The sequence below is a fragment of the Puma concolor genome, chromosome E1 (assembly GCF_028749965.1).
Source record: "Puma concolor isolate L17-30 chromosome E1, mPumCon1.1.hap2, whole genome shotgun sequence".
NCBI lineage: Eukaryota > Metazoa > Chordata > Mammalia > Carnivora > Felidae > Puma > Puma concolor.
This window is the reverse complement of record NC_141680.1, coordinates 47,254,634-47,274,049: the sequence shown is the minus strand read 5'-3', so window position 1 is coordinate 47,274,049 and position 19,416 is coordinate 47,254,634. Positions and strand designations below refer to the sequence as shown.

Here is a 19,416-nt window from a genome sequence, read left to right as displayed (position 1 = left end):
CCAAGAACATTCAATGGAGAAAGGATGGTCTCTTCAACAAATGGTGTTGGGAAACTGAATAACCACTTGGGATACTCCCCAAAATTACCTCAAAATAAATTAAAGATTTAATTGTAAGATCTGATACTGTAAAGAAAACATAAGGAAACAGCTTTCAGACATTGGTCTTGGCAATGATTTTTTGGACATGACACCAAAAGCACAAACAACAAAAGCAGAAATCAACAAGTAGAACTAGATCCAATTTAAGATTTTTCTTTTTTTTAATGTTTATTTATTTGTGAGAGAGAAAGACACAGAGCATGAGCAGGGGAGGGGCAGAGAGAGAGGGAGACACAGAAACTGAAGCAAGCTCCAAGCTGTCAGCACAGAGCCCGACGTGGTGCTTGAACTCAAGAATCATGAGATCGAGACCTGAAGTCGAATGCTTAACTGGCTGTAGTCGGACGCTTAACCAACGGAGCCACCCAGGCACCCCAGAACTACATTCAACTTAAAAACTTCTGTACAGCAAAAGAAACAATCGGCAAAATGAAAAGGCAACCTACAGAATGAGAGAAAATATTTGCAAACCATGTATCTGATAAAGGATTATTATCCAAAATATATAACAAAGAATTCACACAGCTCAATAACAAACAAGCAAATGAACTATTTTAAAAAGGGCAGAGTAATAGAATAGGCATTTTCCCAAAGAAGACATCCAAATGACCAATAGGTGCATGAAAAGGTGTTCAACATCACTGACCATCAGGGAAATGCAAATCATAACCACAATGAGATATTGCTCAAACCTGTTAGAATGGCTATCACCAAGAAGACCGGAGATAAGGATTTGTGATGATGTGGAGAAAGGGAACCCTCATACACTGTTGGTGGCAATGTAAATTGGTGCAGCCACTATGGACAACAGTATAGAGATTCCCCTCAAAATTAAAAATAGAACTACAATATGAACCATCAATTCCCCTTATAAGTGTATATTCAAAGGAAACGAAAACAGGATCTCGAAGACATACTCCTGTGTCTATTGCAGCATTATTCACAATAGCTAAAATATGGAAACAATCTAAGTGCTCATCAACAGATGAATAAACAGAGGTAGTGTGAAAATATACAACAGAATATCTTTCAGCCATGAGAAAGAGAGAAATCCTGTCATTTGCAACAAGATGGTAGGATCTTGAAGTCCTTATGCTTAGAGGAGATAAGCCAAAGACAAATGTTGTATATATCACTAATATGTGGAATCTAAAAAAGTCGATCTCATAAAAGAGAGTAGAATGGTGGTTACCAAGGACTTAGGGGGTGGGGTGATTGGGGAGATACTGTTAAAAAGTACAAATTTGCAGTTAAAATGAATAAATTCTGGAAATCTAATGCTGTGCTGATCTAATACTGTATTACATAATTGAAAGTTGCTAAGAGACTAGATCTTAAATGTTCTCACCACAAAAAAAGAAATTGTGATAATTACGTGATGTGATAGAGGTGTTAGATAACATTACAGTGATAATTATATTGCAATATGTAAATGTATCAAATCAACACATTGGACACCCTAAACTTACATAATGTTATTATATGCCTATTATATCTCAATTTTACAAAAAGGAAAAGAAAAACTCTGTGGAGGTGGAGTGGGGGAAAAAAAAAGCTCTAAGTCACTAATATTGAGGATGAAAATGAAGGTATCATTACAGATGAAGCAGAAATCAAAAAAGATAAAAAGCAGATGTCAAGGACAACTTTATCCAATACATTTGAAAAGTCAGATGAAATGGACAAATTCCTATAAAGACACAGCCTGCCAAAACTGACAGGAAAATAGAATATTTTCTTGGTAATACCATACAATTTAAGAAATTAAATAAATAATCCAGAATTTTTCCATAAATAAAACTCTAGGCCCATAAGGCTTCACCTGTGAGTTCTGCTTAACATTTGAGGAGGAAAAAATCTCTTACAGAGAATAGGAAAGTAAAGAATATTCCCCAACCCTTTTGAAAACGTAGCAAAAATGATATTCAACAATACCAGTCATTAAAATAACGCAGTTATTTTGTACATTTATAAACATCTGCTTCCCTGAGCCAATGCCACAGGCAACACCCCCTGAGGTATTCCTGGATATCAGCATAGTTTCCCTTCCAAAGGGTTAACACGTGGCGAAGGGCCTCACGGACTCTGTTGTACTCTGTGCATGGCATTCTGATTGAATACTGCCCGTGCCAGTCAGTTCGCAAAGTGACCTCATCTCCCAAGTACCACCACCCACAGGGATAAAGTAGGCCCAGACTCACCCATCTGTTCAGTTTCACAGAGCTCAGGCTTGGCACACTATGGTGGCACTGGTGCTCACCAGTCATCTCACTGCAGCCCCCCCCCCCCAGGGTGCCCTCCATTGCTGTATACCCCATCCATACATCTCCCATCCCCACTGGTAGATGATGGCCTTTACAACTAGATGCATTCAGACTACTAACCGTGTTCAGGTCCGTGTCTTAATACTTCATCAAGTAAAACATTAGCTGCATGAAAGTCATTGTTCATCAATAATGCCTTGAGGTCAGAGACATCAATTAGATCATTCTGGAGAATTTGAACAGTAACGAAGAGTAGCTGTGTAACTGAGAAAAAAAAAAGAGCAAAAACATGCTTCAACAGCAGAAATAAGAGTACACTGTTCACTTTCACTTAATGGGCTTGAGTTGCATAAAAGAATTTTACATGAAATTACTAGTAGTTTTAAAAACCATTGTGTATTATAACAGATAGCAGTTACTGAACACTAAGTGCTGGAGACTCTTCTGAGTACTTCTACTTTACCTATTTAAGTCTATTATTACCTGTAATAATTCCAAGATAGGCATTATTATCCCCATTTTTCAGATGAAGGAATTGAGGTTAGTGAGATTTAAAAAAATTTTTTTTAATGTTTATTTATTTTTGAGAGAGAGAGAGACAGACAGACAGACAGACAGACAGACAGACCATGAGCAGGGAAGGGTCAGAGAGAGACAAAGATGCAGAATCTGAAGCAGGCTCCGGGTTCTGAGCTGTCAGCACAGACTCCAACGTGGGGCTCAAACTCACTAACCGCGAAATCATGACCCGAGCTGAAGTTGGGCGCTTAACCGACTGAGCCACCCAGGCGCCCCGAGGTTTGTGAGATTAAGTGATTTACTAAAGAACATACTGGTATTAAGTGGCAGGGCCAGGATTCAAATCCAGGCACGATATTTCCAAAGCCCATGCTCTTAACTACTGTGCCTTTCAAGTAGACATATGTAACTGGTCAACCATTATGCCTAGAGCTACATAATACTTCATATGTGGACCCTGAAATAATTGTGAAGCATTACAAAGAAGTTTACATCAAAACTTTATTGCCTTATTTCACTTAAAGTTATGTTACAGAGACAAAATAAGAAGAAGAAGGTGCTGTTTCTGTAAGTCGTGCTCTTTATATTTATCTTATAGCCCCACAAATGTTGACAGCCTTGGTCACTTTCCAATGCCTTCAAACAGTTGTGGTTGTTGATGCTGTTTAATTTAGTCCACATTTTACTAGTTGTTCTCAGAAGGAGGGTTGGTTTCACATAAGCTACTCCATCATAGTCAGAAGTAGAACCAGGTAACTCAAGCTTTATAGGTAAATTTGATGCCCTGCTCTGGTTGAAAATTACTGTTTAGGTTATTATTTTACTACAAAGCTATAGTGATTAAGACCATGTGGCATAAGAATAAAAATCAATGGAATGGAACTGGGAGTCTAGAAATAAATCCATACATTTCTGATCAATTGATTTTTTACAAGGATGGCAAAACCATTTATTTAAGGGGGAAAAGAATGATCTTGTCAACAAATGATGCTGGGGTAACTGGCTATCTGCATGCAAAAGAATTAGAGTGGACTCCCATCTCACACCACATACAAACATTAACTCAAAATGAATCAAAGATTGAAATTAAAAGGCTAAAACTATAAAATTCTTAGAAGAAAACATTAGTATAAATCTTAATGATCTTGGATTATGTTTAGACATGATATCAAAAGAAGTGACAAAAGAAAATATAAACGGGATTTCACCCAATTTAAAAACGTTTGTGCTTCAAAGGACACCACCAAGAAAGAGAAAAGACCCATAAAATTGCAGAAAAGATTTGTAAATCATCTATCTGATAAAGCTATAGTATCCAGGATATAAGAACCCTAACAACTTGACAAATAACCCAATTTTAAAATAAGCAAAGGATACATATCTCTAAATGGCCAGTAAACACATATAAAGATGTTCAAAGTTATTAGCCATCAGGGAAATGCAAAACAAAACCACGGTGAGATACTTGTGAGACTAGGCTAGAATAAAAAAGACAGACAATGTAACAAGTACTGACAAGGATTTAAAGAAATGTACTGGGGCGCCTGGGTGGCGCAGTCGGTTGGGCGGCCGACTTCAGCCGGGTCACGATCTCGCGGTCCGGGAGTTCGAGCCCCGCGTCGGGCTCTGGGCTGATGGCTCAGAGCCTGGAGCCTGTTTCCGATTCTGTGTCTCCCTCTCTCTCTGCCCCTCCCCCGTTCATGCTCTGTCTCTCTCTGTCGCAAAAATAAATAAACGTTGAAAAAAAAAATTAAAAAAAAAAAGAAATGTACAATGCTGTTGGGAATGTAAAATGGGGCAGCTGCTTTGGAAAACGTTCCAGCAGCTCCTCAAGTTGAATGTAAAGTTACCACGTGACCCAGCAGTTCCATTCCCAGGTAGGTACCTGAGAGAAATGTAAATGTACGTCCACACAAAAACCTGTACTCAAAAAAATGTACACATGTTCATAGCAGCATTATTCTTAGTGGCCAAAAAAGGGAAACAACCCAAATGTCTATGAACTGATAAATGGCCAAAGAAAATGTGGTATAACCACAGAATATTATTCTACCACGAAAAGGAATAAAGTACTCATTTATGTTATAATGCAGGTGAACCTTAAAAACAGTATGCTGGGGCGCCTGGGTGGCTCAGTCAGTTGAGCGGCCAACTTCAGCTCAGGTCATGATCTCATGGTTTACGTGGGTTCGAGCCCCACATCGTGCTGACAGCTCAGAGCCTGGAGCTTGCTTCGGATTCTGTGTCTCCCTCTCTCTCTGTCCCTCCCCCGCTCTCTCTCTCTCTCTCAAAAATAAACATTAAAAATTAAAAAAAAAAATGAGTATGCCAAATGAAAGAAGCCAGACACAAAAAGCCACACATTATATGATTCTAGGTATATGATGTTCAAAAATCAACACAGATAGAAAGCAGACTAGTGGTTGTCAGTGGCTGGGGAGAGCGGGGAAATAAGCACTACAGGGTACAGGGGTTTTTTTTGACGTGATGAAAATGTCCCAGAATTAGAGTGTGAAGGTTGCACAACTTTGTGGATATACCAAAAACCACTGAATTGAACACCTTAAAAGGATGAGATTTTATGGTATGTGATTTATATCTCAGTAAAAATGTACATTTGATAAATAATGCCATTGATTATAAAGGTGTTCTAATTTTAGAGATATTCAAACGTGAAGAAAAAAAGACATTTGTTTCCCCAAGGCATTTAGAAATACATTGTTGGCAGGGGTGTCTGCATTTGTGGAGGGTTCTTCGGTAGGTGTTCTCTGTAGACATGGGGGTTTAGGGAAAGATGCTGGTGTTGAAATGGTTTCCCTAATTCCAAGGAGCACGAGAGGAACTTTGGGGACAAAGACCAAGCACTTGTCTTTATGCAGCAGGGGCAAAATGATGTGGTTAGGCCACAGAAATGACATGGTAGTAAGAATGATACAGGGATTAATGGCCCAAGCATTTAAAGAAACTAGCTAGATGAAGCTAAGATTTCTATAAGTGAAATCAATGGCCAGTCCATTTGGGTAAACCTGAAAACTCCAAAGGCCTGACTTGAGACAGCACAGAGGGTAGTAGTGGTCCCTCACCCAATTTCCACACCTGATTTAATTCATAGATCCAGAACCCCTTGAGTGAAGAAAAATTTATCTCCTCTTGAGGAAGGACTTTATATTAACAGCAAAGGTATTTACTGTGTATCTTCTTCAACGCTGTTTTATTTCTTTTCCCTCCTTTATAACTTTGCCCCATTTTCACTTGTTTTTTTTTTATATCACATAAGCTGCTTGATATCCTTTTTGAAACTATATACACTACAAATTAAACACTTGAAATCCATTTAGTGATTTTTTTTAAATGTGATTTCATTATCTTTATTTTACAGTCACTTCTTTAAACTGGAAGTATTCACTTACCTATGGACTCTTTGAAAGGTGGACTTCTTTTAATTCTTTCAAAGAAATCTTTTAAATTCACCTCATTATCATCTGGAAATATCAAAATCAAGCATATTGTCATTAAAACCCTGATACTCAATCGGTACACAAAATAAAGGCTCTGATTAACAATACCTAAAATCTCATTCTACCTCATTTCTCTCTCAAATGGCTGAAACTATTTCAATGTAATTTTTCATACTTTCAGGAACCACACCCATTGATCAGTTAATGATATTAATAGTTCACTTTTTTTGACTTCTTACTCAAAAGTAAGAACTTAAAATAACTTTGAGTTCCTTATGTATATATACTAAGTATCCTTTTATGATGCTTCACATTTATTAACTAAAATATGCACAAGAATTCTATAACATGCTTGATATGCCTATCCTTAAAAGATGAAAGCAAAGAGAAATTAAATAACTTGTCTAGGTCACAAGAGCCAGAAAGTGCTCGAGGCTGTATTTGAACTAAGGCAGTCTAAGGCCAGAGGTGACAATGTTAACTGTTGGGACACACACACACACACACACACACACAGGAAATAAAATGCAGTAGTAACCACAGCAGAAAATATAGGGCTATACCTACAATGAAAAGAATTTAACTTATAACATAATGGCAAGCTGGGTAGCACAGGAATGATTACAAATTCCTAAAGATGCTGTATGAAATACTTTATTCTATAAATGCATTATCAAGTTGTATGAAAAGGAAATAATAAAACGTTAAGTGGGCACAGAGATCCAGAGGGGAAAACCAAGTGAATACTAAGCCTACAGCTATTTGGGGATACATATTAGATCCAAAAGCAGCAAGGTGCTTGATTTAAATGTTCATGCATATTCATAAAAGAAAACTTGGGTCCTGCTATACGGAGAGTTTGAATTTAGATACCAAATGAAACTGGGATGCTTAAAGAATTTCAATCCAGTGAAAGGGAGATTAAAATATTATATTCACTGGCCCATGTAAACACCAAGGTGACCTAAATCTTCCCAATTTTGAGAGGCAGTGGGTAAAAAAGATCACCTGTGAAAAATCTCCTGCATCTCATGTGGGCTTAGGGTCTAAATTTATACCACTCTCATGATATGAAAAACCCCAGGTCAAAACATAAAAATTGATTGAGGTCAATAATAATCTATGGCAAAAGCAATAACCAAACAATGCTGGGGAGGTACTCTTAAACCTAAGACATGCTCATGGGATTCCCATAGAAAAAACAAGCTGGTTAAGATAAACCCCAAATAAAAAGCCACCTAAAACTGGTAAAACTCACCAGCTTCTAGAAGTATTCCCACGCGATTTGACACTTAAGAGTGGATGTAAATAGGAAAGGAGATCAAGTACACAATACATGAAGTCAAAGATGGAAAACAAAGATAAATATGTGACCACTTGGAAACAATGATCAAGACTAAATAATTATTCTTCTGAGATGTAATGAAACTTTGGGTATTTCCTTTGGTTAAAAAAGCAGAATGGGACAAGCAAAATAAAAGGTGAAAGTGGGTCTCCTCTGAAGAAAGACTGCAGATCAAAATGAAGCTGCTGATGTCATGTCTTTGTTTTATTACATAATGGTATTTTCCCACCCATGCTTACAAGAAATGAATGCTAATTATCTAAATAAGCATATGTAGAGTATGAATAGATAGATATGGTCAGTAAATAAATTAGCAGACTATTTTGGCTCTAATTTATATCAACCTAAGCCTCATCGCGACTGCCTTTAGCATTTTACCTCCATATAAAACACTCTAAAACTGGTTCCTATAAACAGGGAAAAATGAGCAGAATCTCAAGCCAAAAAAATGCTCACCACTGATGTCACAATATTTAAGGGCTTCACTGACGTCCTCCTCAGCTAAATTAACATTCAAACTTTTCAGGGCATGCTCCAAGTTACGTATGCCAATCTTGCCATTATCAACACTTGTCAAGATATAAGCAGCTTCTTTAAATGCTACAAAGATAAATAAATATATATAAGATACTATTATTTTAAAAAATGCAAAATAGTTTGTCCAGAGTCCACTATAGGTGAACTCTCAATTTAAGTATATATATTTAACTAAAATCTCTGCAGAAAAAAAGCAAAGTATTTTCTACTTGTAACTGACAACCTATTTATTTCAAGCAGCATTTAAAAAAATTAAGGGCACCTAGGTGGCTCAGTTGGTTAGGCATCCAACTTCAGCTCAGGTCATGATCTCATGGTTCCTGGGTTTAAGCCCCGCATTGGGCTCTGGGCTAAAAACTCAGAGCCTAGAGCCTGCTTCAGATTCTGTGTCTCTCTCTCTGCCCCTCTTCCACTTGTTTCTCTCTCTCTCTCTCTCTTAAAACTAAACATTTAAGAAAAGAAAAATTAAACCAAAAAATTATATGCAGAATTTGATGGGTTATCTGAATCCATTCATCCATTAAATACTGAATAAGCTGTGACCCTTTCTTAAATAATAGTAACGTCCTGTACATGTAGATCTAAAGACTTCTATCAACTGATGAAATAAACCAAAAAAAAAAAAAAAAAAAAAAGCTAAAATTTGAGATTAAAGCTCTTGATCTCCAGGGCCACTACCAGTCTATATTGTGCTTTTGTGTGAATTGAAAAAAGGCACCCCTCTCTATGTATCAATTACAAAGAGGCATACCTTCCTCTAGGTAGCTGCAATCTAGCATTGGTGGTCCCAGCCTGGGGAGCACAGTGGAATGTAGAATGCATTTCAGTCTCTACTTGTACCCTCTCAACCAGGCATCTTTGTGCAAGCACAACCCATACAACCAAATGTAGTCCTGTTGATACCACACCAATTTAAAATATAAAACGTGATCATTACTGGGAGTTTCAATTTTTTGTCAATACCATTTCTCACCCCATTTCTCTCTCAACCCCAAAATGAAGTGTCGTGTATGTTTCCATAGTCCGAAAATCGTTGCATTATACTAACAGATCTAAACCTTCAGTTGGAAAGAATACCATAATACCATTTTAGACCTATATTCATTTTTACTAACATTTATTTTATAGCTACTAAAACCAACAATGAAAATTTCAGCCCTCTTAAAGAGTTTCCTTTAAATTCCTTGAAGACAGGGACTTTAGAATTTGTCTTGTCTATAAATAAAATTATAATACATTATATAGTTGGTACTATGAGAAAAATGTGTGCCAGATATGAGCACTGAGCACTCAGATATAAAGCACTGAGACAGTTCACCTAACCTATAACTCTGAAAAGTCTTATGGGTTGAGGAGTGATGTTTGGGCTGAGTTTGGGGGAAAAATGTGAATTTGACAGAAAATATACAGAAAGGAAACAGCACATGCAAATATATAGAACCAAAAGCACATGGAAGATATGGAACCAATTTAAATTATAATAAGTAATATGGCTACAGAATAAATACAAATGCAGAAGTGATGAGAGATGAGGCTAATGAGATGACAGATTTATTGTCATTCTTTAATTCCATAAATATTCACAATTATATAAGTTAATAATATAAAAGATTTGAAACAATGCCTAGCACAGTAAATATCATATAATATTAGCTATTAAATTAGCTATTAATAAGGGGCTTCTGAAAGCCAAAATTGTGCTAGGATCTGGAGAAACAATGCTAGGACTTGTAGCAAAATGGAAACATGGTTCTTGGCCCAATGACGCTTCTAGGCACGTAAGAAAAGAATCATTAACCAAATAATCAAAAATATGACTAGAAAACAACCAGATTTTAACATGGGCAGAAGACCTAAATAGACGTTTTTCTGAAGAAGACATACAGATGGCCAACAGACACACGAAAAGATATTCATCACCAATCTCAGGGAAATGCAAATCAAAATAACAATGAGATATCACCTTACACATGTCGGAATGACTAAAATAAAAAACATAAGAAGTAACAAGTGCTGGCGAGGACGTGGAGAAAAAGCAGCCCTTGTGCAATGTTTGTGGAATGTAAATTGGTACAGCTGATGTGGAAACAGTATGGAGGTTCCTCAAAAAGTAAAAACAGAAATACTATTTGACCCAATGATTCCACTACTGGGTATTTACCCAAAGAGAACAAAAACACTAATTCAAAAAGGTATATGCACCCCTATATGTTTATTGCAGCATTATTTACAATAGCCATGATATAGAAGTATCTCAACTATCTATCAATAGGTGAATGAATAAAGATGTGGTATATTATGGAATTTGACACAACCATAGAAAAGAATGAGATTTTTTTTTTTGCCATTTGCAACAACATGGATGGACCTAGAGGGTATTATACTAAGTGAAATATGTCAGACTGAGAAAGACAAACATCATATGATTGCACTCATATGTGGAATCTAAAAAACAAATAAAAAAAAAAGAAAAGCAAAATCAGACCTATAAATACAGGAACAAACTGATGGTGGCCAGAGAGAAGGGGGGATAATGGGTAAAATGGGTAAAGGGGAGTAGGAGGTACAGGTTTCCAGGAATGTAATGACTATGTCATGGGAATAAAAGGCACAGGAAAGGGAATATAGTCAGTGATACTGTAATATTGTTGTATGGTGACAAATAGCTATGTTTGTGGTGAGCATAGCAAAATGTATAATCACTACACCTGAAACGAATATAACATTGTGTGTCCACCGTACTCAAATAAAAAAATTTAATGAGAAATTATATTATTTTGGTCTTAATGAATTAAGATAATTCAAAGTTCTCTAATATTTTTGCTACTTTTTTTCCTAAGTAAGCTCTACACCCAACATGGGGCTTGAACTCATGACCCTGAGGTCAAGAGTTGCATGTTCTACCAACTGAACCAGTCAGATGCTCCTACTTTTGTCACTTTATAAGCTAAAATATATTGAGCATTTCTAGTGTCATTTAAAAAAATATTAATGGGTATTTATAGTATGAAGTAAATGCTATGAAAAAGACATAGTTTAATGAAAGCTTATAATAAAAGAAGCTGACCTCGACTAGCAGATAATGACAGGCTCCCTAGAGGAAATTGACATTCATTCAATTTTTTTTTTAATGTCTATTTTTGAGACAGAGAAGGAGACACAGAATCTGAAGCAGGCTCCATGCTCTGAGCTGTCAGCACAAAGCTCAGCACAGAGCTCAAACTCACAGACTACGACATCATGACCTGAGCCAAAGTGAGACACTTAACCAACTGAGTCACCCAGGCACCCCATCACTCATTTGAAAGATGAGTAAACATTAACTAGGCAAAGAGTGTCAGGGAAACCTATTCCAGGGAACAAAATACGCAAAAGCTTTGTAGTTGGATTTCGAAGGAAATGAAAGAAAATGCAGAAAGCAAGGGTAATGGTACAAAATTATACCAGAGAGCTAGGACATGCAGGATTTTGATCTTTAACAACAATGGAAAATGTTTAAAGAGTTGAAAATAGGGGGACATCACACAATCAGATTACTTTTTTGAAAAAAAACAATTACTCTGGCTGGAGTGGGATGAATGGACTAGGAATCCATTGGCACCTGGCAATGATCCTAAAAAATAACTCTTTCATAGGCAATGCTTTCTTGTATATATAAAGTCCTTACCATCTGCTGTTGGTAGTTTCAGATTTGAAGACAAAGCCTCTTTCCTAAAGTCTGCAAATTTAAATAGAGAGATTATGCCATAAGGAACAGCATCCTGATTTTACCCAGTTTGGAAGAAAACCAATGGATAAATTACATACTTCATTTCTCAATAACATTTAGCATTGACCATTCCCTTCTTCTCAAAATCCTCCACTAGCTTCCAGAATAACGTTCTCTACTCATCTTCCTCTTACTTCTTAGACTCCATGGATTCGTCAAGCTCCACCAAGCTTCTTAAATGTGGCTGAGATTCTGTTACAAATGCTTCCTTTATCCCTAAGAGAACAGCTTAATCCCCAGGCTCATATATTCAATAACATGTTTAATTATTAGTCTGAATTGTCCTTCTTTAGTCCTGCCTGCCTACCTATCTATCTAATTCTGGAGCTTTTCCTAAGGACAAGGTGCAGTTATACCCTTCATCCTATACATTTTCTACAAAAATGCAAATTGATACAGAGATCTATTTGAGGGACAAGTGACAGAAACAAAATATGTCCATTTGCATAGATGGACCACACTGCAGTTAGAGAGCAGTTTAGAATAACTCACAACTAGTACAGGTATTACCTTGAAGCAAAAGGGGGTTAGAATCAAGATACATTATATTTACATTAATTTTTAAAATGTGATCTAAGCAGGATTAAAAAAATATAACTAACCTATTAAAAAGTACTTTCAAAATAGCAGGTTTGGCAATTTTACAAGATAACTCTAAAACAGAATTTCTCAACCTGAGCAAAATTACATTTGGGGCCAGCTAATTATGTGGGGGAGTGCTGTCCTATACATCATAGGGTGGTTAGTAGCATCCCTCACCTCTACTCACCAGATCCCAGCATTCCTCCCCCATCTGTTTTGACAATCTAAACTGTCTTTGCATATTGCCAGTTTTTCCCTGAGACACAGATCTGATCTCATTTTTTAGCTGAAGTTAAATTTAAAGGCAGGAGATGGCTTTCCAAGTATTGATAAAATCCATCTGGGTATATCCCAGATAAGCATATGGATGGATCAGGTAAATTCTTTGTAAATAGAGCAAATAGCCAGATCAACACTTACACAGAATGTTATATAGACCAACGGTTTAATTGTTCAACAATAACTTGTATTTTTCAAAGAGCCTTTCACCTAAAAGAAAAAGAAAGCTAGACAACTATTAGGACCTCTCTAAGATTCATAAAAGGAAAGGGATTAACTTTGAAATGAAATTACTCTAGAAAGAAACATTTTAAAGCCATATGACAATGTATATAAATACTTTCAGACCAAGTTTACAATGCAGTCCAAGAGATCATCCAGGAATTTGATATTGTAATAACTAAATCTCTGTGAATATAGAATATAAGATATATCTCTAAATCTGATCTGTAGTAAATTGCATTTCAATACATTTACAGTAGTATTTAGGAACTAAGTATTAAGATTTAATTAATTAAGTATTTGGTAAAATATTTTAAAACCTTGGATAAAATTTTAGAAGAAATTTTTATTACAAGTTGCTGGTTATCTGCTCAATCAACTCACCGTCGAGCAAGGAATCATCCAGCACTTCTTGAAAACTATTATCAGTGAAATAAATTCTATTGGTGTTTCCAAGTACATCTGCATAGTTGTCCTTGCCAGACTGATCACTTTCCTCCATACATTCCAATGTACCAATGATGCCATTCAATGCTACAAACACAGAGAATATACATGCAACATGTAATTCAGTCCACGGATCTAAATTTTTGGAACATAACAGTAAAACTGATGGATTCTTCCAGTTTTGCACTGTCCAAAATGGCAGCCACTACCCACATGTGGCCATTTAAAAAGGTAGAGCAATCCATTCTCCACTATAGTTTTCTATAGTCCCTTATCTTTATTCTTAAGATTATTTTGTTAAAACTCCGGGTTCTGCGTGGGCTATTCCTTTATGAACAAAAAAGTATGCCAAAGTTTCTCTAGTTATTCTATTAACGAGCTCACCATTTCATAAAAAATACCCTCCATTCGTCACAACTGCTCCCAAACTCCAATCCTTCCCTTTCTACTTTCTTTCCCTACACCCCTTGCTCCTGCTCCTGTCAGCTCACTTTACCCAATTTAGAGAATCAGCAAAGCCTATTATGTTTAGCATGATAATATCAAACATCTGAACTAGGAAATCCATGACTGACCACCCCCCCCTTAATTAAAACAAACAAACAAAAACCTCTTCACATTTCTAAAGTACATGTCTAAAAAAATAATCTTTCAGAATTCATTAAGAGAAATATATAATAAATTACTTTAAAATTAGCTAATTTATGTGAAAGTATAATTTAATATAGTATGTTGTTCCATGAGTTAGTCATTAGTCATTGGTAAGAAGTTTCAAAAATAGGCCATGTGAGGAATGGTTGAAGGGAAATCTGAGTCCAGAGAAAAGACGATTCAACGTAAAAGAAAGAAAATATAAGAGCTCTCCTCCCATCCCTGGAGGGCTACTGACAGGGGGAAGAGTCCAAATGTTAAGTTTGGGAATGGAATTATAAGGCAGGATTTCCATCAAACATGTGGAACAATTGACTAGTTCTACAGCTGTCCAAAAATTATGGAATGGGCTGCTTCAAAAAGTCATAAGGATTTCCAAGACAAACAGTAGGATGAGTGTACATTACGATTAGCCTGTCCCTGAAACCCACTAATGTGGTTTTTAAAAATTTTTTTTTTAATGTTTATTTCTGAGACAGAGAGAGACAGAGCATGAGCAGGGGAGGGGCAGAGAGAGAGGGAGACTCAGAATCTGAAGCAGGCTCCAGGCTCTGAGCTGTCAGCACAGAGCCCGACGCAGGGCTCGAACTCACAGACCGCAAGATCATGACCTGAGCCAAAGTCGGACGCTCAACCAACTGAGCCACCCAGGCGCCCCTAATGTGGTTTTTAAATAAACATGTAAAAATCGAAAAAACTCCATATCTAATTAACACAGAAACTATCAAATCCTCTACTATAGACCTTATTCTCTGCCCACAGTAAACTAAAAATAAACAACAAAGAGAGGACAATAATGAAATTCAAATTCAAATTTAAAATTTTTAAATTCATTTAAAATTTTTCAAATAATTGCTTTAAAATTTAAGGTTTTTCTCTTAAGCAACTCTTACATCAAGGAGAAAATCAAAATACAACTGAATATACTTAGAAAAAAAACAAGAATAAAGACTTTGATAAACCAAAGTCTTACTGAAAATTGATAGTCTTAAACATTTATTTCTCAGTAAGAAGAAAAAAGTAAGTTCATAATTTAAACAACTTAGAAAAACTATAAAATGGACAAAAGGGGACAATAGAAAGGACATCCTAAAGATAAAAGCAGAATTTTTTTTACTATAAATAGAAACACTAAAGATAAATCTAAGATGTAGAGCTTTAAAAACAGAGATAATTAAAAGATCTGCTAGGAAATCTAGAAAAAGATATATAAATACACACACACACACACACACACACACACACACACACATACACACACACACCACAAATATATATACAAATTTAAGAATGAGAAAATAACCAGATACAAAAAAAATCAAAAGAATTATCACTGCATAGGATTGTACTAATATTCCCAAAAAACACTTGAATAAAATAAATTTCCTAGGAGAATAAAAATTACCAAAACTGACAAAATAAAACAGAGGATGGCAATAAGCAGTCCACCAAAATCAAAGTCAAAGATGAATAATAAACTAGAAAAAAAATGGCAATAGACAAGACAGAACATTAATGTCCCTTATATATAAAGAGCTATTTATAAATTCATATGAAAAAGACAATCTAATTAAAATAAAAGCAAAGCATATTCGACAATCATATGAAAAATGTTTTACCTCACTAGTCATTAAAGACATGCATATTAAAACAATAATAGAATTCTTTTACCAGCAGAATTTTCAATAAATAATATCCATTACTGATAAAAGTGTGAATTTTTACAAACTTTTTGGAGGATAATTAAGCAGTAGCTGTTAACATCTCACATCTGCATATATTTCAGTCTAGCAGTGTGACTTCTGAGGATTTTATCCCCCAGGAGAACTTTATGCACATATATGCATACAACAATGCTCATCAAAATGTTTCAGTGGTGAAAAATTGGCAAATTTTCAGATTTTTAATTGGCAAATATCATCAAAAGCGTTGTGGATAAAATGACAGTACATCCCCCAAATGGAATATTATGCAGTCTTTAAAAAGAATGAGGTTGTTTATGATACAATGGAACATGGAACAATATCTAAGATACATTGTTAATTTCTTTAAAACTGCAAGTCGTGGAATATTATGGACATGGTAATTTTAATTAATTAATTATTAATTAATTAATTAAGAGAACAAGCAGGGGCAGAGAGAGAAGGAAACAGAGGATCTGAAATGGGCTCTGTGCTGACAGCAGAGAGCCCAATGTAGGGCTTGAACTCACAAACCATGAGATCATAACCTGAGCCAAAATCAGACACTTAACCAACTGAGCCACCCAAGTGCGCCTAATTTTTAAATAATATCAGAATACACAAATATTCATAGATTCAAATAAAAAAGGCTAAAGGGATATTTACCACACTTTAACAGGGATATTTCCAGAAGGTGACATTACATGAGCCTTGCACTTTATATCTCTTACATTCCTGGTCACTAAATTTTTTTATAACAGTTTCAAAATCGCCATTATTATATAATAAAATGTCCTTACTTTAGCTATTGGAAAACATCATAACCTTGTGATTTTCCCAATCTTTTCCATTCAAATACAAATTCTTAAATGAAAAACAAATGTAATCAAGTTTGCCATAACTGGAAGAGTTCAAATGTAGATGAAACAAACATTTGGCACAGATACTACAAAGAAGATCTGAGCACCAAATATAATGTTTGGCTTCGTGACCTCTGAATGAGTCCTGTGTTGTTTGCCATTCAACAGTTTTACCATAAACTTCTTACCAACAAAAGTGGAAAATTTCTGAGTGTCCTTCAAAGCCTTCATACAGTCTTTAACATTCACCATGTTGTCATCTGTAAGAAAGAGAGAGAGGGGGAACAGACAAGATCCCTGGAAAACGTAATATTAAAAAGCTCATATGAAAATCAAAACCAGCATACAATTTCTTTACTTTACATACAAGATACTTGGGATTCATTTTCACCCACTGTGCCTTGCAATTAACCTTACAAGGTTGTAGATATACTAATTCTGATTCTACCTGTAAGGCAACTAACCTACTAAGAAAGTTGTAAGTCCAATAACTTTACTTGGTACAAACCAACAAAGCTAGGTTTTCTATTCACAGAGCTGGAATTCCCAAACTATGTGTTAGTCACTAAATCAAGATCTATCTAAAGATAGTGGATACCAACGAGCCCACTCCCCCACAAAATTTCTACCTGCTTGCTAAGAGTATTCTCATTAACTGTAAAAAAGGACGGTAAAAGAAAGTCTCCTCTTTAAGGACATTTACAGCAATACAAGCAAATACCTATAGATATTAGCTCAAAGGAGCTCCATTCGCTTGAACAAAAACCTTGCACACTTTCTTCAGTTACTCCTACCCAAAACAAAAAATGGATATGAATATTTAAATGCTTACCAGAAACAAGATCTGACTGAAGAATTTTCTCTACCTCTTCTTCAGGTGACTTAATCCCAATATTTCCTAGGAAGCTCTCCAAGTTCTTCCCAGATATCATGTCACCTTCAAGCCCATCAAGAGCTAAGACAATGTCTTGTAACTCTAGAAACAGAAAAAAGTGATTCAGTAATTGAACTAACCTCTGACTTAAAAACAACAGTAGCCATCACTAAAGACTTTTGTCAGTGGTAGTCCATGATTTATGATCACCTCTTGAATAAGAAATCTCAGTGAAGAATCCAGCCCTCAGGAAATTCTAAGTCCAGCAAAACAATATGCATGGTCTGCCATGTTTCTTTGGTGCTAATATAAAATTGGCACAACCAAAATGGTTGCTATGGCTGAATTTTTCACTGCAATGACACAAAGTAGTTATTTTAAACTAGAGCTCTAATGGTAGCAAACGAAATTAACTCATACTGGTGGAAGTGAAATAGATTTCAGAATCATGAGGAATGTAAAATAGTAAACACAAGTATCACAAAGACTCACTCACCTTTTCTTTTCAATTCTACCAAGATCCAGTTGTAGTCTGGCATCTGGAATTTTGATTTCCAGCCCTTTCAAAGGAGGCAGTGTTAAGTACATTCAAATCCTGGCTCCAGGATTTGTGACCTGAAACTATCTGACCTTGAGCAAATTATTACTATTTAACCCCTCTATCAAATTCAGTAGTCTTATATCTAAAATAATTTAATAATACTATCTACCTCACACAGTTAATATGGAGATTAAATATATGACGTATGAAAAACACTTAAAACAACATTAGGTATATAGAAACACTAAGTGTCATATTAATAGCAATAAAGTTACTATTATTATTATTATTATTATTATTATTATTATTAAGCCATCAGGAATAGCTGCAAACAGTAATCACAGCTTCCTAGTACCTTCGATCCCACTTCACTTTCTGTCCCCCTAACATCTCAGCAAGGCAACTGCAAATGGCAGTCACCTAAAAACCTGTATCAGCTCTGCTTGTTTTACCTAAAGCTTGGTTTCCTTTAAAATATGGTTTCTTTGCACAGACACCTTAAGAGGAGTCTGCTCATCCTCCCATGCTCCACATAGGACCAAGAAGCAGAGAAACACTCCTAAGATTCTGCTGTCTGGCTATTTTAGTTCCACCTTCAATCAAACCTATCCCTCCCCCAAGATTCAGACCTGTCATTGACCTACAGTACCCTCTGGACACCATCATCTACTGACTTTCTGATCACTCTTTCACCTTCTTGGAGGATCTTTGTCACCCTGCTCATAATCCTCCCTCAGCCCCATTTCCCATTATCATCTGATGACAATAAAAATGACCTTGACCTCTCAACTCCAAAAACTTTCACTTCCTTTCCAAAGTCATACAAATCAATGGCTATCCTTAATCCTCATCAACACCTAGAACTGCCTGCCCAACCTCTAAAATCTTCAACTACAAGATCAGACACTGACCATAATCCCTTAAAACTGTGTGTATACTGAAGGAAAGCATAGAACTTGATCCACAATAGGCCCATTTTCTCAGCCCCTCCAAGTTTGTCAACAAATAGTCCAGGCACAGTGAACTAACCTTATCAGTCAGTAATGAAGGGAACATTCTGCGCATATGACAGTCAACCTTGCAAGCAGACTTTTCTAAAGAGAGCAGTTTCAGGCCTGCTATGTTAACACTTTTCTTCCAGGGTGGCCCTTCCTAACTCTTCCCTGTAATTATTGGCCTTTTCTTGCACTGGCTGACAGATTCCAGTGTCAACCCCCAATCATTATGACCAGCTCGAGATTCAGGTACCTAAACTACACCTTTCTCCTTTTTCACTGTTCTCCT

At 36.1% G+C, this 19,416-nt stretch overlaps 1 protein-coding gene across 1 annotated transcript in view; it reads right to left on the bottom strand.

The window, feature by feature from the left end:
• Window positions 1–2,481: 2,481 nt before the first annotated feature.
• The window catches only part of LOC147574456 (EF-hand calcium-binding domain-containing protein 13-like), a 97,861-nt gene continuing 80,926 nt past the window's right edge, over window positions 2,482–19,416 (bottom strand). The window contains exons 15-21 of the mRNA XM_086687648.1: window positions 17,550–17,695; window positions 16,906–16,977; window positions 13,462–13,611; window positions 11,893–11,943; window positions 8,145–8,288; window positions 6,296–6,367; window positions 2,482–2,630 (exon numbers count right to left, since the gene is read on the bottom strand). Of these exons, the coding sequence (XP_086543774.1) occupies window positions 2,482–2,630; window positions 6,296–6,367; window positions 8,145–8,288; window positions 11,893–11,943; window positions 13,462–13,611; window positions 16,906–16,977; window positions 17,550–17,695 (784 nt within the window). The remainder of the gene's footprint in view (window positions 2,631–6,295; window positions 6,368–8,144; window positions 8,289–11,892; window positions 11,944–13,461; window positions 13,612–16,905; window positions 16,978–17,549; window positions 17,696–19,416) is intronic.